Genomic DNA, 14,822 nt, shown 5'->3' on the forward strand with positions numbered 1-14,822 from the left:
AAAAAAAGACTAGTTGTGTCTAACATCGTGAGCATGAATCATAATTCTAGAAAGCATCCTAATGAGAATTTAGTGACTATACAATGTGGGGGAATAAATACTCTTCAGGAACTTTGAAAAACATATGATTCATTTATTAGAGTAACAGAATACAATTTATGTTTGAAATGATTAAAGAAAACAATGACGTTGACCAAAATTTAGAAACCATATTATTTCAAACAAATGTGTCCTTTGACTGTCTGTATGAGATTAATTAAATTGAGAATTAAGCAGGCGTTCAAAATTTAGAATAAAGTTAAAGATGTAGGGAAGTGCATGGAAGAAAGTTTATTACATTAATTTAGTGTTAGTAAAAATTGCATGATTTAATAATATATTTTATTGATTACAAACGGAACAAAACAGGAAATCAAGAATTGCAGGAATATAGTAATCGCTAAAGAGATAATAGATTTGCAAATCGAGGCCTGTATATTACACGGTGTCCATAAAATAGATTCGCCCCTCATCGTAAGTTTTTGAGGTTTCGTTGGAGCGTCTCCCCCGGAATACAATGGAAGGATCAGCAAAAACTGAACGATTGAGTTTCTATTTCGAGGAACTAAATTTGATTAGAATTATTACCAAGACTTTTTGACAAAAAGTAGAAAAATTTGAAGCAAATAGAAACTAATAAGTATACAGAGACAGTAAAGAATGGAATTTGTGTTTGTGGTGAGGGAAAAATCCAAGCTCTATTATAGGCTCCAAGAATGAGTGATTAATGGCTCCATCAATGAGTGACTTGAAAGACCAATGTTACTACTATTAACACTATCATTATTTCGACTATATAACTGCCACCATTAACATAGACAGTTAAATAAAAGAGTTTCAGGAGTTAAGAAGTTGGAAAGTCAGTCGAAGAAAAAAATAGTAAATAAAGGCTAAACATGGAACTTCCAAGGGGTCAATTTCGATTACATTCGTGTATGCAGGTTGTGCCCCCGCACACATGTTCAATGGCCAATGTGCTAATCCGTGAAAACAGCCCTTATGCTACACATGATTACACCTTGTGTAGCCATACGTAAACTAGTCATTGCCGTGCTCATTTCCCTACGTGGAATTATCAATCCAAAGCTTGAACCTCTTTCAATGGGTGCACTTTAAACTCCAATTTCTCATTCACCACCCAAGCATCATATTTGGCAAATGAAAATATGATTTTGATATCTTATGGAGAAGAATACGAGTCTACTTAGATATTTGGAAAAGAAGAAACTGCTCCACATAAAAATATGACAAAACAGCCCCATCTATAAGCCATTTTCCAACATCTAGAACATTTGTTCCAACATATATTCTGCAGAGTGCAGACTAATCAAATAGCATCAAAACTTAAGAAAATTTTAAAACCCCCCAAAAGAAAGAACAGGCGCTTGATCTAAAAGATTAAGTTATTAGAGAGAAGACATCACAATCCAGAATTCGTTTCTTTCTCCAAAGACTTTGTGCAATTTTGAATTTTCATGAATAGTTTGCGAGAGACTTGAATTCAACACACATATATTCAACCAACTATACTTAACCACCTCACGTCATCTAAAATCTCAAGCAGTTAAATCGAAGTGGTGCTTACCTCAAGATCCCTTTTGAGAAAATGGAAAGTAACAGCAAATTTGACCATCATAAACCTAGTTCCACCATCTGGGAAAATCCAAAACGAAGCAAGACCAGCAAGAAATGCTGGGGTGTAGAGTAACAGCATCCCAGTTTTACTAGAAAGCAAGATCTGGTGGGATTTCTTGGAACCGACGTTCCAAAATTTGGAATACTGAAGGTGTTTGCCTACGAATTCCAACACAGCCAAACATGCGGTTATTAGAAGGATCATCACAGACATTGCTGTGAGGTAGATAGAGGAGGGTTCTTGGTAAACGCAAGCTTGGAACATTTCTGCAACAATCTGTCTTTCTGATCAATGTTTAGGTTCATCCACCCAACAACGAACTCTATATATAATATATTAAACTGTTGAAGAATTATATGCGGCTTATTTGTCGGCTAGCAAGTCAATGGCATATGATTCATGATGAGAAGTGATACACGTATATCGAGTTTGACAGCTCGGTGTACCACCCCTCACAAGAAGGGACTCGCGTGAGAGGGTTCACAATTTTTTTATTGGATGCGAACCCACTTTTTTTTGTAAGAGGACTGTACACCGAGCTTGATCCGATGTACAAACATCAAATTCCATGATTTTATGTGTCATCTTACATGATACGGATAGATTTGGCAGTAGAAAGGTCAACTCTGTACTGGAAACGGCAGGGATGAAGAACATAAGCATTAAAAATCAATGGAGGCGAATTCACACTATTACATTATTATCTGGTGTAAATACTCAACTTGGAGTTTTGGTTCATGTTGGCCCCAAGAGGTGGAAATACTTCTATCCATTTCTCACGAACTGAGAGACAAAGGAAATGGTTCTTTAAGGCTTTCCAGTCATTTTTTCTCCTTTACACGAAGGTAGAAAAATGAATTTGTCTTCTATCAAAACTTTTACTAAAGCCCCGTTCGTTTCTCTTTAAAACAAATTTTCTTTAATTCTGATTACACATTCACGTAATAAAATATTTTACACGTAAATTTAAAATTTTTCTTACTTTTTAATTACACGTTCTCAAATAATAATAATAACTATTTGAAATATCATTTTTCTAAATAATTACCATCAAATAAGGGCTAAAAATATAGTCATGCAAAATAACTGCATTGCCATTTTTGACAAGGACCACTGAGTATTCTAAATGGACCTAAAACTCTTATCAACTTTTAATTCCAAATTCGAACTTGAGAATATAAATTGACAAGAAACTCTAGTCAACTATATAATAACCTAATTTTCTCTACATGTCGTTAACAAAAGTATAGGGACCAAATTGCTCAATAACCATAGTTTAAGGACCAATTTATATAGAGACTAAGGTTCAGGGACAAATTACACATCAACTATAATTTAGGGATCGTATCGCTTATCAGTGAAAGTTTAGGGGTCAAATTTTATATATATATATATATATATATATATATATATATATATATCATCTAATTATTGCATGTTTTTATTATGGTAAGGAATAATTGAATGCAAATATAGGTAATTACCATATATAACATATACGTATATGTTAACTATCATAATTAAAAGAAATAATTAAGGAAACTTTCCTTTTTATTTAATTATATCAAAAATCGAAAAGATAATTACCATATATATATATTATGTACCTATATGTTAACTACCATAAGTAAATGATTCAATTAAGGAGAACCACGAAGTTCGATTTTTTAGTAATTTCGTCTCTCATCAAGTATGTTCACGAATCTCACGGACTTCTGTTATTCATGTAATGCTATTTCACTTATTGAGATCATCATCTCATATGAATCATGAAATTTTTTTTAGGTAATAATTAATCCATGTTTTGAGATGGATGAAGATTGGGTGAGCACTCAATGATGGATAATAAAACATTTTGATAAAGTTATTTTAAAATTTATTTATGTTTTGATGATCAGATTATTTTAGTTGTGAAAACTCTAAGATTGAATATGTTGTTTCAAAATTTTCTTTTCTTTTCGAAAACTTTTATGTATTAATAAAGTGATTGTTTAATGATTTTTTTCGTATGTTCAAGAAATTTTTTTTTTTTTAATTCTTTACAAACTAATTTGATGAGAATGCCTACAAATTCTTGCAGAAAGTAAGCGCGAGTGCGTAAATGGACAAGAAACTCTAGTCAATTTTTCTTGATTTGATAAGGACATCTAAAGGAAAATGGAGAATTTGATAATGAAACATGGGTTTACCGGCATTAAAGTAGTTGACAAATTTCATTTTCTTACAAAAACTGGTTTTGGCGTGATTTCCTCAATAAATTATTAGGTTTGAAATATTTAAATTCATAAATTGTATTAATGGCATTTCCAACTATTTTATATTAGTGGGCCTAAGCACAAATACTTATTCATATTTTTATTTGAAAAAAATTCCTAAATAATAGTTCTTCAGTAACATAAAATATCCAACACATCGCCCCAAGAACTAGCCGAGTTTAGACCAAAGAAATCATGCCTTCACACATGAGAAACGTCTAAAATATCGACCATAAATTTCAACAAAATGTCAGTTTGAACAAGTTTTTCTTCTTTGTGCTGCTGCTAAGCTGAGAAATCCTCACACTGTTATTGATTATTATGGAGAAAAAAGAATGAATTAGAAATATTTGAGCAAATGGTAAGTCAACAATATACATTTCTCCTCTCTCTTCACCTAACATTCACCAAATTGGGAGAGCAAAAATAAAATAAAAATACAGGAGGAGGGAGGAAGTTAAAAATGTGTCTATACCCCTCTATACATCCCCATCCAAAATTTTTACAAGGGAACCAAGTTGAATTTCCACCTGAATACCCTCAACACAATTGTGAGGTGCTCGAGAAAGCGGCTAGGTACGGAATATTGACAGGCTGCATATGCTACACCAACTTTGTAGAAAAGGAATTGCAAATCAACTGTAACTCTAGCTGCACATATATTGCCTTTCCTTACTAATTTACTCCCCAGTGTTCGAAACCCCTACAGCTGATGAAGCTTTGCAGTTCAGGTGTGCTTTAATTTCATGAATATTTACTAATTGCAGATTCTAACTGGTTTCTCATATGTATGCCGGTTCTGCAACATCAAGGTGAAGTTCAAGTTCAATAACATTTCAGTAATGTAAAGCTTTGAGGACCATTAGCATATCAACTCAATATATTACAAACCTTAATCCCTGTAACTCACGCTTATTTACAAGATGCATGTTATAAAACACTCGTTTAATCCAACTGGAGCACTGAAGAAAGTTGACAATCCCTTCCACAGTCCTCTTTTATCTAAAGAGTTAAAAAGGAACTCAAAATAACAATTACTAGCATAATCACCAACTAAATTGTGATCACGCACTTCAGCCTATGGGATTGTGCCAGAGATTACATCGAATTGATTTTAATTTATTGAAATAGAATGCATAAGAGGACGAGTTTGGTATACAGTACTGAATAGGATTAGACAGCAATAGACAAAGATTTCAACTTATTTTCTACCTTGAAGTAATTGAGGAGGCAAGTAAGTGAATCAAGTTTCCAATTAAATACCTCGTTGACTTTAGTATAAGTTCCATACAAATGCATACCTGTCTGGCAGCATAAGACCGTTTCGGAACATTATCAGAATGCTCTAATCCAAGGTATTGTTCCCAAGCACCGTAAACATCTCTTCTCTGGGATGAAAAATTAATATTAAAATGAAGAAAACATAGGTAACATGTATGCGTGTGCGCGCGTGATAGAGAGAGAGATTCCAAGTGATTGGGGATGAGGGGTTTTAATTTCAAAGTACCTGAAAATGACTTAATACAATGTCAGTGTCTCGAAGATACTCGGTACGACCAAAATTCAAAAATGCCAACTTCCACTAGAAAGAAAGACAAGCTCAGAAGTTGGAATCAAAAGAAAATTGTATTCGAGAAAAAAGCCACTCATTACAGAGGTGATCAAGTGATAGGGGGGAAAAAAATTCTACAAGTACCCTGGAAAACTCCTCATCTGGAACCTGCAACTTCTTCTGAATGCGTACTTTAACCTCAGCCAAAGTTTCACCGTACTGGTATCAGAAACTAAAGAAAACTTGCATTAAAGGGAGGAAAATGACTGTATGCTAGAGCTAGACAACTTTCAATAACTAGTATTCATTCTTGTCTAGTCCATTGAAGAATGATATGAAAAACATACTTGCGTGTTTAATACAGAGTCAACAAGTTTATATAGGTTGTCAAGTGGCATGTCATCCTAGGCAAGATTCAGCAATGGAACTTTTGCTTATATTAAATTGTAGTACCAATGCTTTTAGAAATGAGTCAAGTTGCTAGTTTGCAGGAATTGTTTGTTGCCTTCAATTTAACAGTATTTTAATTTCTACATCAATATTTGAGACTCCTTTTCTCATTTCCATTTTCAGTGGGACTTCAGCTTATATTAAATTGTAGTACCAGTGCTTTTAGAAATGAGTCAAGTTGCTAGTTTGCAGGAATTGTTTGTTGCCTTCAATTTAACAGTATTTTAATTTCTACATCAATATTTGAGACTCCTTTTCTCATTTCCATTTTCAGTGGGACTTCAGCTTATATTAAATTGTAGTACCAGTGCTTTTAGAAATGAGTCAAGTTGCTGGTTTGCAGGAATTGTTTGTTGCCTTCAATTTAACAGTATTTTAATTTCTATATCTATATTTGACTCCTTTTTTCATTTCCACTTTCCATTTTGTAACTCTTGTTTCCACAGCATGTAACACCAGTCTAAACTCCAGTTATCATGATTAAAAAAATAAATAGAATATATGCAAGTGACAACATAAAAACAAAGTAGAATAACTTAGGCTGCCTGGTTGTGTCAAAATAGTTTCATTTAGCTTAATTTGAAATGTTAATAAATAAATTTCATTTACATATGAAATGTCTATTATTAATGTGTTCCGATTTGCAACAAAAATATTACCATTCTGGACTCTAACATGATTCACATTTTGCCAAAGTAGGATTTCTCAATGCAAACCCAGATATGCGGATAATGCCCAATGAGCTTGTTATGTTATTTATTAAGAAGAAAAAAACAAATAAAATTTGAACAACGCCGTTACCTCCTCTGCATGTAACGTCCAGCATTGATCATTTATATTCTCGATTTTTTCATGATGAGGGAAAATCTGCAGATTAACAGCAGCAAAATTATGTTATAGGAATAAAATATATCAAGACGAATATGCTCAAGCACTAAATAGATGCAGGATAAATTTCATAAAGAGCACATATAACGAAGAGCATGATAAATTTCACAAAACCAAAACTGGTGATGGTGTAAAAGCGAAATGTGAGCACAAAGGGAAGGTAGGAGAATCTTTTTCCACACTATGTTCCCTCCTTTACGGAATGAATGCTAATTTAACCTCTTGGGAATGATGATGAGAAATTTGTTGGAAAAAGAAAATTGGATATATTTAGATGGATGCATGGTTGAAATGTTGTCACATATAATTAGAACCAGGAATACATGCCTTCCACCTTACTTCTTTTTTCCTTTGTCGTTTTCCAGTTCCAAATGATGGAAAACCATTTTCATGTCTCGTTTCCCCTCTACATTTCCTTTCCTATGCAGTTTTTCCTCTTGATGGACACACCCAAGGACTATAAAATAGCAAACTATGAAACTAAGGGGCAATGTTGTGTGCAGGCATGCATCTGGTGGACTTTGGTTGGCCAAAACAATGGAGTAACATTTAAAGTCAAGTCCAGTCCAGTCGGCCATCAGCCAAGATTTGTCTACCCAATTCGGAGCCTTGTTGTGCTAGTGCCAGCCTTGACCAATCCATGCACTTTGTCTTCCTACTTTCAATTTTTTTTTTTACCGTTAAAGCACAGTAATGATAAGTATTGTACTAAAAAAGAATACAATAGAAAGAGAATTTTTGGTGGTGATAGCATTTACACAAGTCCCCAGCCAAAAGACAAAAGGAGCTTTTTACTTCATCTTTTAACAAGGATTCACACGTACAAAATATTAAGGTTGTTTAAGTCATAGATTTATGTGAGAAGATGGGGTTGAATGCACCCACGGGCTTAATCCTTAGCCCAAGCCAAACCATAATTAGCGGGTCGCGCAGGCTTCAGAAAAGAATACCTAATGAAGTGTAGTGAAAGTGAGTAGCCACACTGGAAATTTAGATCAGGTGCACTTTTTGCTGATGAGCTCAACCACTCACTGACTGACTTCACCGGAACTGCTTGGTGCACACAAGCTTCATGAGTCATATTTTATTGGCCATTTAAACTAATGAACTTCACCTATACATGAGTTTGGAAATATTCTAAAGAATTTCCTCTTTATCTTGCATTTGAAAAAATGTTCTATCACGCGTAAGTCACTGAATAGACACGGCTTAATTAGTACAAATATTTGCAAAAACATTTAATGAGCAGTAGACTGACCCCTCGAAAAATTCCACACAATGGCTACAGTGCACAATGCTATACGAGGGATGGCGTGTCCATTAAAGTAATCAGCACCTCAAGCAATACTAAAATTATCCCCCCAGGAAACAGTGAGAATCAATAAAGAGAAAGGAAAATATACAAGAAGCTACAGTAGAAACTAGCACAACCATCTGAAAATCAAAAAGCAATTCCAGAAATTCAGGACAACTAAACATCTATGCGATATCCAATTTTCAACTCACTCAAAATTGAAATAAAACCTATATTGAAGGAAAGGAAAACAGATGCTACTGAATGTATGAAATCATATTGGCTACATCAAAAAGCTAGTAAATAAGTACAACAAAGCTTTCAAAATTCCAAAAATGGCTCAAATGTTTCATAAAAACCTTTACTTTCAAAAAGTAGGGAGAGCAGAAAATTTTGTATGTGAAAGGAGGCAAGTCCAAACAAATTCCATCAATATGAAATTCTCCAATGAATGCCCAACAAATTCACCATGAAAGAAATGAAAATAATTTGCAGAATCCATCACCTTATATATCTTGTGATAGAAAACCTCCAGCAATCTCAATTCAGCCTCAGGATGAGACAAGTCAACCTGGTCCATATTATTTCACTAAATATGAGACATCTTCACCTATATCTGTTACATATAAAGTTTCTAAAACATGGTTTGAGGCATATATTTTGAAAATACTGTTCGAAGAAGAGGACATACAGCAAAGAGGTGATATAACAAATACCCAACATAAACTATGGTGACATATATTGCCCCTAATCTAAACTATGATGTTTTCCTTTTTCTTTCCATTCAGGAAATTAACATTTAGATTGAGATCTGGATGCCAAACCCGACCAATCACAGTTCAAGTGAGAATCCACTATCCCTTCCTACTGGTCACTCACCTTCAGGTAAGAGACAATCAAATGGGAAGTGAAAATCCACTTGTCCTGTGATTTGGTTTAGTTCTGGCCACACCTGCTCTGATGTAGACTTATCCCCATTTTGACACAGATACAATGTTTTAAGCAGAAAAGGTAGCAGGACTCACCCTGGTCTTGAGATCATTAATGACATCCCACACAGTACTGTGTTTAGGTAACCTTATGGTATGAATAACCACCTGAAAATGTTGGCCGATGATGAATGAGCATAGGAAGTAAATACAGATTCACCCGAAAAATGGCTTGGCCCTTTGTACTCGGGGCTTCAACACCCAGGGTAAGCCTCTGTAGCCTTGGGCTTAGGCCTACACTTGGGGATACTTTTAACAACTATCTGTCAAACACAAAATCACGAAATATGCAATAGACCAATACTCACGTCATCCTTGGTGGCATGATGAAAAGCAACTTTAAGAGTTTTGAGGCCTTGCAGTTCTGGCAAAGGAATATCCAACACTTCATAATACAAAATATCCGAAATCTACCACAGAGAAGGAAAGTTGTGTCACAAGAATCATAAGACTGAGTATTCAATATAAAAATGAATCTAAATCTCCAATCAGGTTAGCATCAATATCATTAAACTACCTGATTATATTGAACAAGCATGTCTGTAAGACGGTCCACTCCACGGTACTCTATTGGTTGAGGTTGAGGTTGTTGTGAGTAGCAGTTATGCGGTGTAAGCCTGATTTTAGATGGATCCTCCATGCCAAGATGGCGAGCCAAACTTTCTACGACTTCATCGTAATTGTTCTGCTTTGAACTGGAAATTTGTATTAACACCGAGACAGCAAAATATGGCAACCCAAAAGACAAATAATAATTTAGTAATACTATAAAATTTATTAGCAGAGATACATACAGCTCCAAACAGAATTCATCGTCCTTGAGTTTCTCCAATGAACGAAAGTGAACAACCTATGAATAATTGAACACCATACTGAAAACTTGACCAAAACAATATAGAATGCAAAAAAGTTTCAAGAATATACACACACTGCCGTTGCTAAAAATAGCAAGCTATCAACTTAAAGGTTAGCATTTTGCCAAAGGTTTAAGTATCCATTGGTTAGGATTACCTAATTATTCATCCCATGTTTACCTCACGTGTAATGATTTCTAATACTCAGTGCATTTACGAGATAAGATCATAATATACAATGGCTTTGATGGATGAAATGATGTCTTCCATCATATAATTGATGGTACAGATAAGAAAAAGCGGGGGTTGTGCTTGGTGTACATAATTTACGTACATAGGGGTGTGGACAGGTGGGACGCGAGTCCTGGGTGGACACCCCTATGTATATATTTTATGTACACCAAGACTTATCCAAAAAAAATCCCATCTAAGATATTGACAATGGAGGGACACACACATCCAATAGATTTGACACATTTTAGCTCCTATACCTATAGAATATATAAAATCATGGAAGGACCTGTAAATTTAAGAAAGAGATAGGGGTGAAAGAAAGATAAGCAAAATAAGTATCGTTAATACCAATAAGTCTTAAATAACTCTAAAAGATAACAACCAATAACACAAAAAATTGTTAAAAGCTACTTCTACATTTCTAGCTCGTTTGCTAATGCGCATTAGATAACATTAACACTAATGATGAAAAAAAAGTTAAAATCTTGTCCATTATATAATCGAATACAAGCCAAGCATGTTCTTCATGCTCTATTTTCCAGTAAAAAAATATGAGTTGGTAACTTAGTAGTGGAGAGTTCACAAATAATAATACTTTTTCGTTTATGGTCTGATTTATGCTATTATAACATTAAGCAATTCTAAAACCTGACAATTACTCTTAAGACTAAAACATATAGGGAATTTATAAAATCCTTAATATTATTCTAATAAAGCAACTGTAAAGTACAAAGAATGTGACATGACGTAGGACTCGCAAACAAAAACATAAAATCTAGGTCATTCCATCAAGCTTTCTGCATTCCATGACTATCAATTATTTTAGCCATTTCAGAAAAATGTTTATTGAAGCTAGTACTCACATCTAAGTAAACCACATGAGATTGGAAATTCTAGATGATAAAGAGCATTAAAATAGATTGAAAATTTCTAAATTTAGCCCACGTGAAACCTAAACCAAAAGAAAAACTGAACCACAATTTGATTCACCCAAGAAGGTTACGAGGCATATTTTCAAGGTTAAGGGCATACCAGGCGATTACGCACATAATCCAAAAATGCAGGGACAATTGGATAACGATATTGTTCACTGCTTTGACTTTGAAGGGATTTCTGAAAGCAAATGATATCCCCATCTTCAAGCTACAAAGAGGAAGAGCAACAAAAGAAATTATCACTAATGGAGCAGGAATTTGTCATATGATGAAACTGATGGGATGATAATTAAAAGAAGCAATTGACATAAACCTGATTGCCACAGAAACTTAGCTTCTTGTCAACATATTCACACGTGACGTTAGGTTCAAATTTGATTTCCTTCACACGAAAAAGTAAAGTAAATAATTGGCAACAGTACAAGAGCAAGATCAATATGGGGCGGGGAGGTAGGGGAGGAGGGAGAGAACTGACCTCAAAGAGTTCAATTTCTTCATTGGGAGCAAAGCCAGCCATTTCATTAAGCTTTATCAATATGTCTGTTGGTTTACCATTGACTTTCACGAAAAGCCGTCCAACATACCTGATCACAATGAATAAAGAACTCATGAGTAGAGATACGATTATTTCCCATAGCAACGAGACTCTAAACCTTGCAAAGCACCAAAAGATTCTGGAGGATGCAGGAGGCTGAAATAATGATTTAGAGTTTTTTAATTGCAGAGAATCACAAATTCAATATAACTATGAAACTATCAGTGTTGTGAACCCAAGGAAGCAGCTTAACAAGCGTTTTGTAATATCTGATTTCCACATATCATATTCCCATTCCTATTCCTACTCCTACTTATCTTAATGTGCCAGATGTGAAATCTAAGCCCCCGTTATCCCAAAAATTTATCCCTCTTCTTTTCAATCACACAATCTTCCATAAAATAATATTACACGTAAATCGAAAAATTTTATATCTTTTTCAACCACACACTCTCCAAAAAAATAGTATTCCAAAAATGAAAATTGCCACATAATGGGGGCCAAACGAGGGCTAAAGTCGAATTTCAGACATGTTTTGGAATACAGAAAGAATAATCGAGAACAGGGTTCAAATATAGCTGCAACTCATCTTCTGAGGCATCAGTGCATAACATTTTCATCTAATCAGCAATAAATGAGCACGTACCGCAGCTCCTCTTTGATGGGATCATAAGTTTTGAAGAACAGAAGAATATCCTCCTTAGTTTTCTCGGGAGGAGGGATAGGCTGCAAATCCTACATAGAGGAACATATCATTAAGCACAAAAAAAAAAAAAATAATAATAATAATAATAATAATAATAAATAAATAAATAAATCACTATAATCACCAAGACAGAAAGATATGTGATTTAGCAGAGCCTATTACCAAGTCATGTTCTACTTCCAAGAACAATTTTAGCTCAGCATTATTTGCTTTGCTGCATACTTCTCTCAATTGTCCAACCTGAATGCAAATTAAGGACAAAAAATTGTAAATGCACACAAAATCAATCAACCACCATTAGACAACTTCAACAAAATATGAAAGTAATCAAACATAATTTTACCAAGGAAGAAAGCTTTCCAAAAAAAAAATTGATGAGGTAATAAGAGCAAGAGCTCTGGGCCAAACAGCCAATATGATTTATACGTGTAACTAAAGACAATCATGAACATTACCAAGCCACTTCCCCAGCCCCCTCAATTTTTGTATTTGATGAGGAAAGCACTTGAGAAAAAGAGAGCTTATGGGTTAGTAATGTCATGAATGAGTACGACTGGCATAACAAGCTACCAGCCTTTTAGTTGTTCATATCATATTGAAAATCAATATCAACATCCAACGGAGGAGCAACTTTAATTACTGCTTCACGTTTAAAAAGCAACTCTTGTTAAAAGCATAAATACACACATAAATGGTAAAACCTCTTGCTGCATATCCAACATATGTTCTATCACATTTCTTGATAACATGATGGAACTTGGAAGCAGCAAAAGAATAAAAAAATAGACAACAAGAGAGAAGGGAAAAGATTCAGCAGTCAGGAAGTAAGATACCACAAAATATATTCAATTTGAGAGAGTTGAATTTCCAGGATTAGTCACTTCAACTCTTCAACAGCCTTCAATGGATATTCAAGTATCCAAAGTAAAAACAAGGTTTCTAAATGATCAAAATATTTAACTAGTTTGCGTATCTTGGTGGTGGTTACTTTTTATGATCCTAGGTCGGAACAAATTGATAGGATTCCCATCTTACGTCCCAGTTTCCCCACCCTGTAATACCAGAAGATAACATCTTTCTCCAAATTCAGCCACAAAATAATTACCAACCCTTGAAGACATTTTTAATGTATGTCACTTAAAGCAAGATTCTTGAGTAGTATTACACCAAATGCAGAAATGAAAACTAAGTAAATTAATCCTTTTTAGGATCCATGAGAAAAAAATAATGACTTGATCAAAACTATAAGGTACAAAAAGGTCAACTAAAGAATATTCTAAATGCTGGTGCTGAAAGCTTCATCAACAAACTCTTCAAGAAATTTCAGTGTCTCATTTACCTACTGTTCTTATATTGAAAATTGAATATCCATCAATTACCAACATCAATGTGCATCTTTTTTCTTTTTTCCACCATGTTACATTGGTCTTTTCATAATTTTTTTTTGGATAGGTAATCAAATAATTTTATTACTTAAAAGAGAATACACGGGGGGTGTACAATCACTTTAAGCTATTAAGGAAAGACATGAAATTAGGCCACCCATCTACAGGATTTCTAGCCACAGCATTAAACCAAGAATACAAGGTAAAGTAAAATGTTTCTCTTATCTGCTCTCTTGTCTTTGTTTGGTCTTCGAAGCAACGGTTGTTCCTTTCTCTCCACACGCACCAAACAATACAACCCGGGATAAGGTGCCATACTAGTTTGCTATCTTTATCCCGAAGTTTTCTACGCCATGCCCGTATCACGTCCTCTATACGATGAGGCATCACCCAATCCATAGATTGTGAACTGATTATACTGTTCCAAATCCAACGTACACCATCACAATGAATGAACAAATGATCAATTGTCTCCCCATCCTTCTTACACATATAACACCACTCGGTTGCATAAAAGCCTTTACGACGAAGATTATCTACCGTTGAGACCTGTCCCCTCACAACTGTCCACAATAGGATTGCCACCCGAGGAGGCAATTTACACTGCCAAACCAACTTCCATGGGAATGAATTATTCACACATCCCATGAGGGAACCAAAGTACAAGCAAACCGAAAAAATGCCATCCTGTGCTATCCTCCACCTGATGCAATCCCTCTCTCCAATTCGAATTTGGGCCTCATGTAAAATGGTCATAAATAGTGAATAATTTTCCAATTCCCAATCCTGAAGATCCCTCCCAAAAGTTATATTCCAACTATAACTCCCATTATGAATGTCTAAGGAATCACTCACCATGGCAGTGGACACTGAGGCAATACGATACAAAGAAGGGAATCTCTCCTTCAGCGGTTGATCTCCGCACCAACAATCATCCCAAAATTTAATCTCATTACCATTTCCAACCACAAACTTCAGTTTGTCCAAAAATGCACTCCATCCCCGTCGGATATACCTCCACAAGCTCACCCCATAAGAACCACGATCCTCAAATGTACACCATCCCCCAT

At 34.8% G+C, this 14,822-nt stretch overlaps 2 protein-coding genes across 2 annotated transcripts in view; both read right to left on the reverse strand.

Moving 5' to 3' along the window:
* Positions 1-740: 740 nt before the first annotated feature.
* On the reverse strand, positions 741-1,939 carry LOC111383920. Its single transcript, XM_023008116.1, has 2 exons — positions 1,625-1,939; positions 741-839 (listed from the first exon to the last, which is right to left on the reverse strand). Exons 1-2 carry the CDS (start codon positions 1,937-1,939, stop codon positions 741-743), a joined length of 414 nt encoding a protein of 137 aa, XP_022863884.1.
* Positions 1,940-4,210: 2,271 nt separating this feature from the next.
* Positions 4,211-14,822, reverse strand: part of LOC111383921 (ubiquitin carboxyl-terminal hydrolase 12-like) — a 20,656-nt gene continuing 10,044 nt past the window's right edge. The window contains exons 17-36 of the mRNA XM_023008117.1: positions 13,874-14,767; positions 13,429-13,477; positions 13,008-13,123; positions 12,530-12,665; positions 12,308-12,396; positions 11,602-11,710; positions 11,440-11,508; positions 11,224-11,334; positions 9,898-9,953; positions 9,621-9,798; positions 9,412-9,513; positions 9,140-9,211; positions 8,620-8,685; positions 6,708-6,799; positions 6,238-6,289; positions 5,830-5,886; positions 5,627-5,701; positions 5,438-5,512; positions 5,232-5,318; positions 4,211-4,729 (exon numbers count right to left, since the gene is read on the reverse strand). Of these exons, the coding sequence (XP_022863885.1) occupies positions 4,688-4,729; positions 5,232-5,318; positions 5,438-5,512; positions 5,627-5,701; positions 5,830-5,886; positions 6,238-6,289; positions 6,708-6,799; positions 8,620-8,685; positions 9,140-9,211; positions 9,412-9,513; positions 9,621-9,798; positions 9,898-9,953; positions 11,224-11,334; positions 11,440-11,508; positions 11,602-11,710; positions 12,308-12,396; positions 12,530-12,665; positions 13,008-13,123; positions 13,429-13,477; positions 13,874-14,767 (2,527 nt within the window). The 3' untranslated portion in view covers positions 4,211-4,687. The remainder of the gene's footprint in view (positions 4,730-5,231; positions 5,319-5,437; positions 5,513-5,626; positions 5,702-5,829; positions 5,887-6,237; positions 6,290-6,707; positions 6,800-8,619; positions 8,686-9,139; positions 9,212-9,411; positions 9,514-9,620; positions 9,799-9,897; positions 9,954-11,223; positions 11,335-11,439; positions 11,509-11,601; positions 11,711-12,307; positions 12,397-12,529; positions 12,666-13,007; positions 13,124-13,428; positions 13,478-13,873; positions 14,768-14,822) is intronic.

Source organism: Olea europaea, unplaced genomic scaffold (assembly GCF_002742605.1).
Source record: "Olea europaea var. sylvestris unplaced genomic scaffold, O_europaea_v1 scaffold279, whole genome shotgun sequence".
Taxonomy (NCBI): domain Eukaryota; kingdom Viridiplantae; phylum Streptophyta; class Magnoliopsida; order Lamiales; family Oleaceae; genus Olea; species Olea europaea.

Coding starts and splice junctions, on each gene's coding strand:
- LOC111383920 (XM_023008116.1), bottom strand. CDS start 1,939: ATGTTCCAAGCTTGCGTTTACCAAGAACCCTCCTCTATCTACCTCACA. Junction 840..1,624: donor TTCTCAAAAGGGATCTTGAG/GTAAGCACCACT, acceptor TAATGGTGGCAG/TTATATAGTCGAAATAATGA.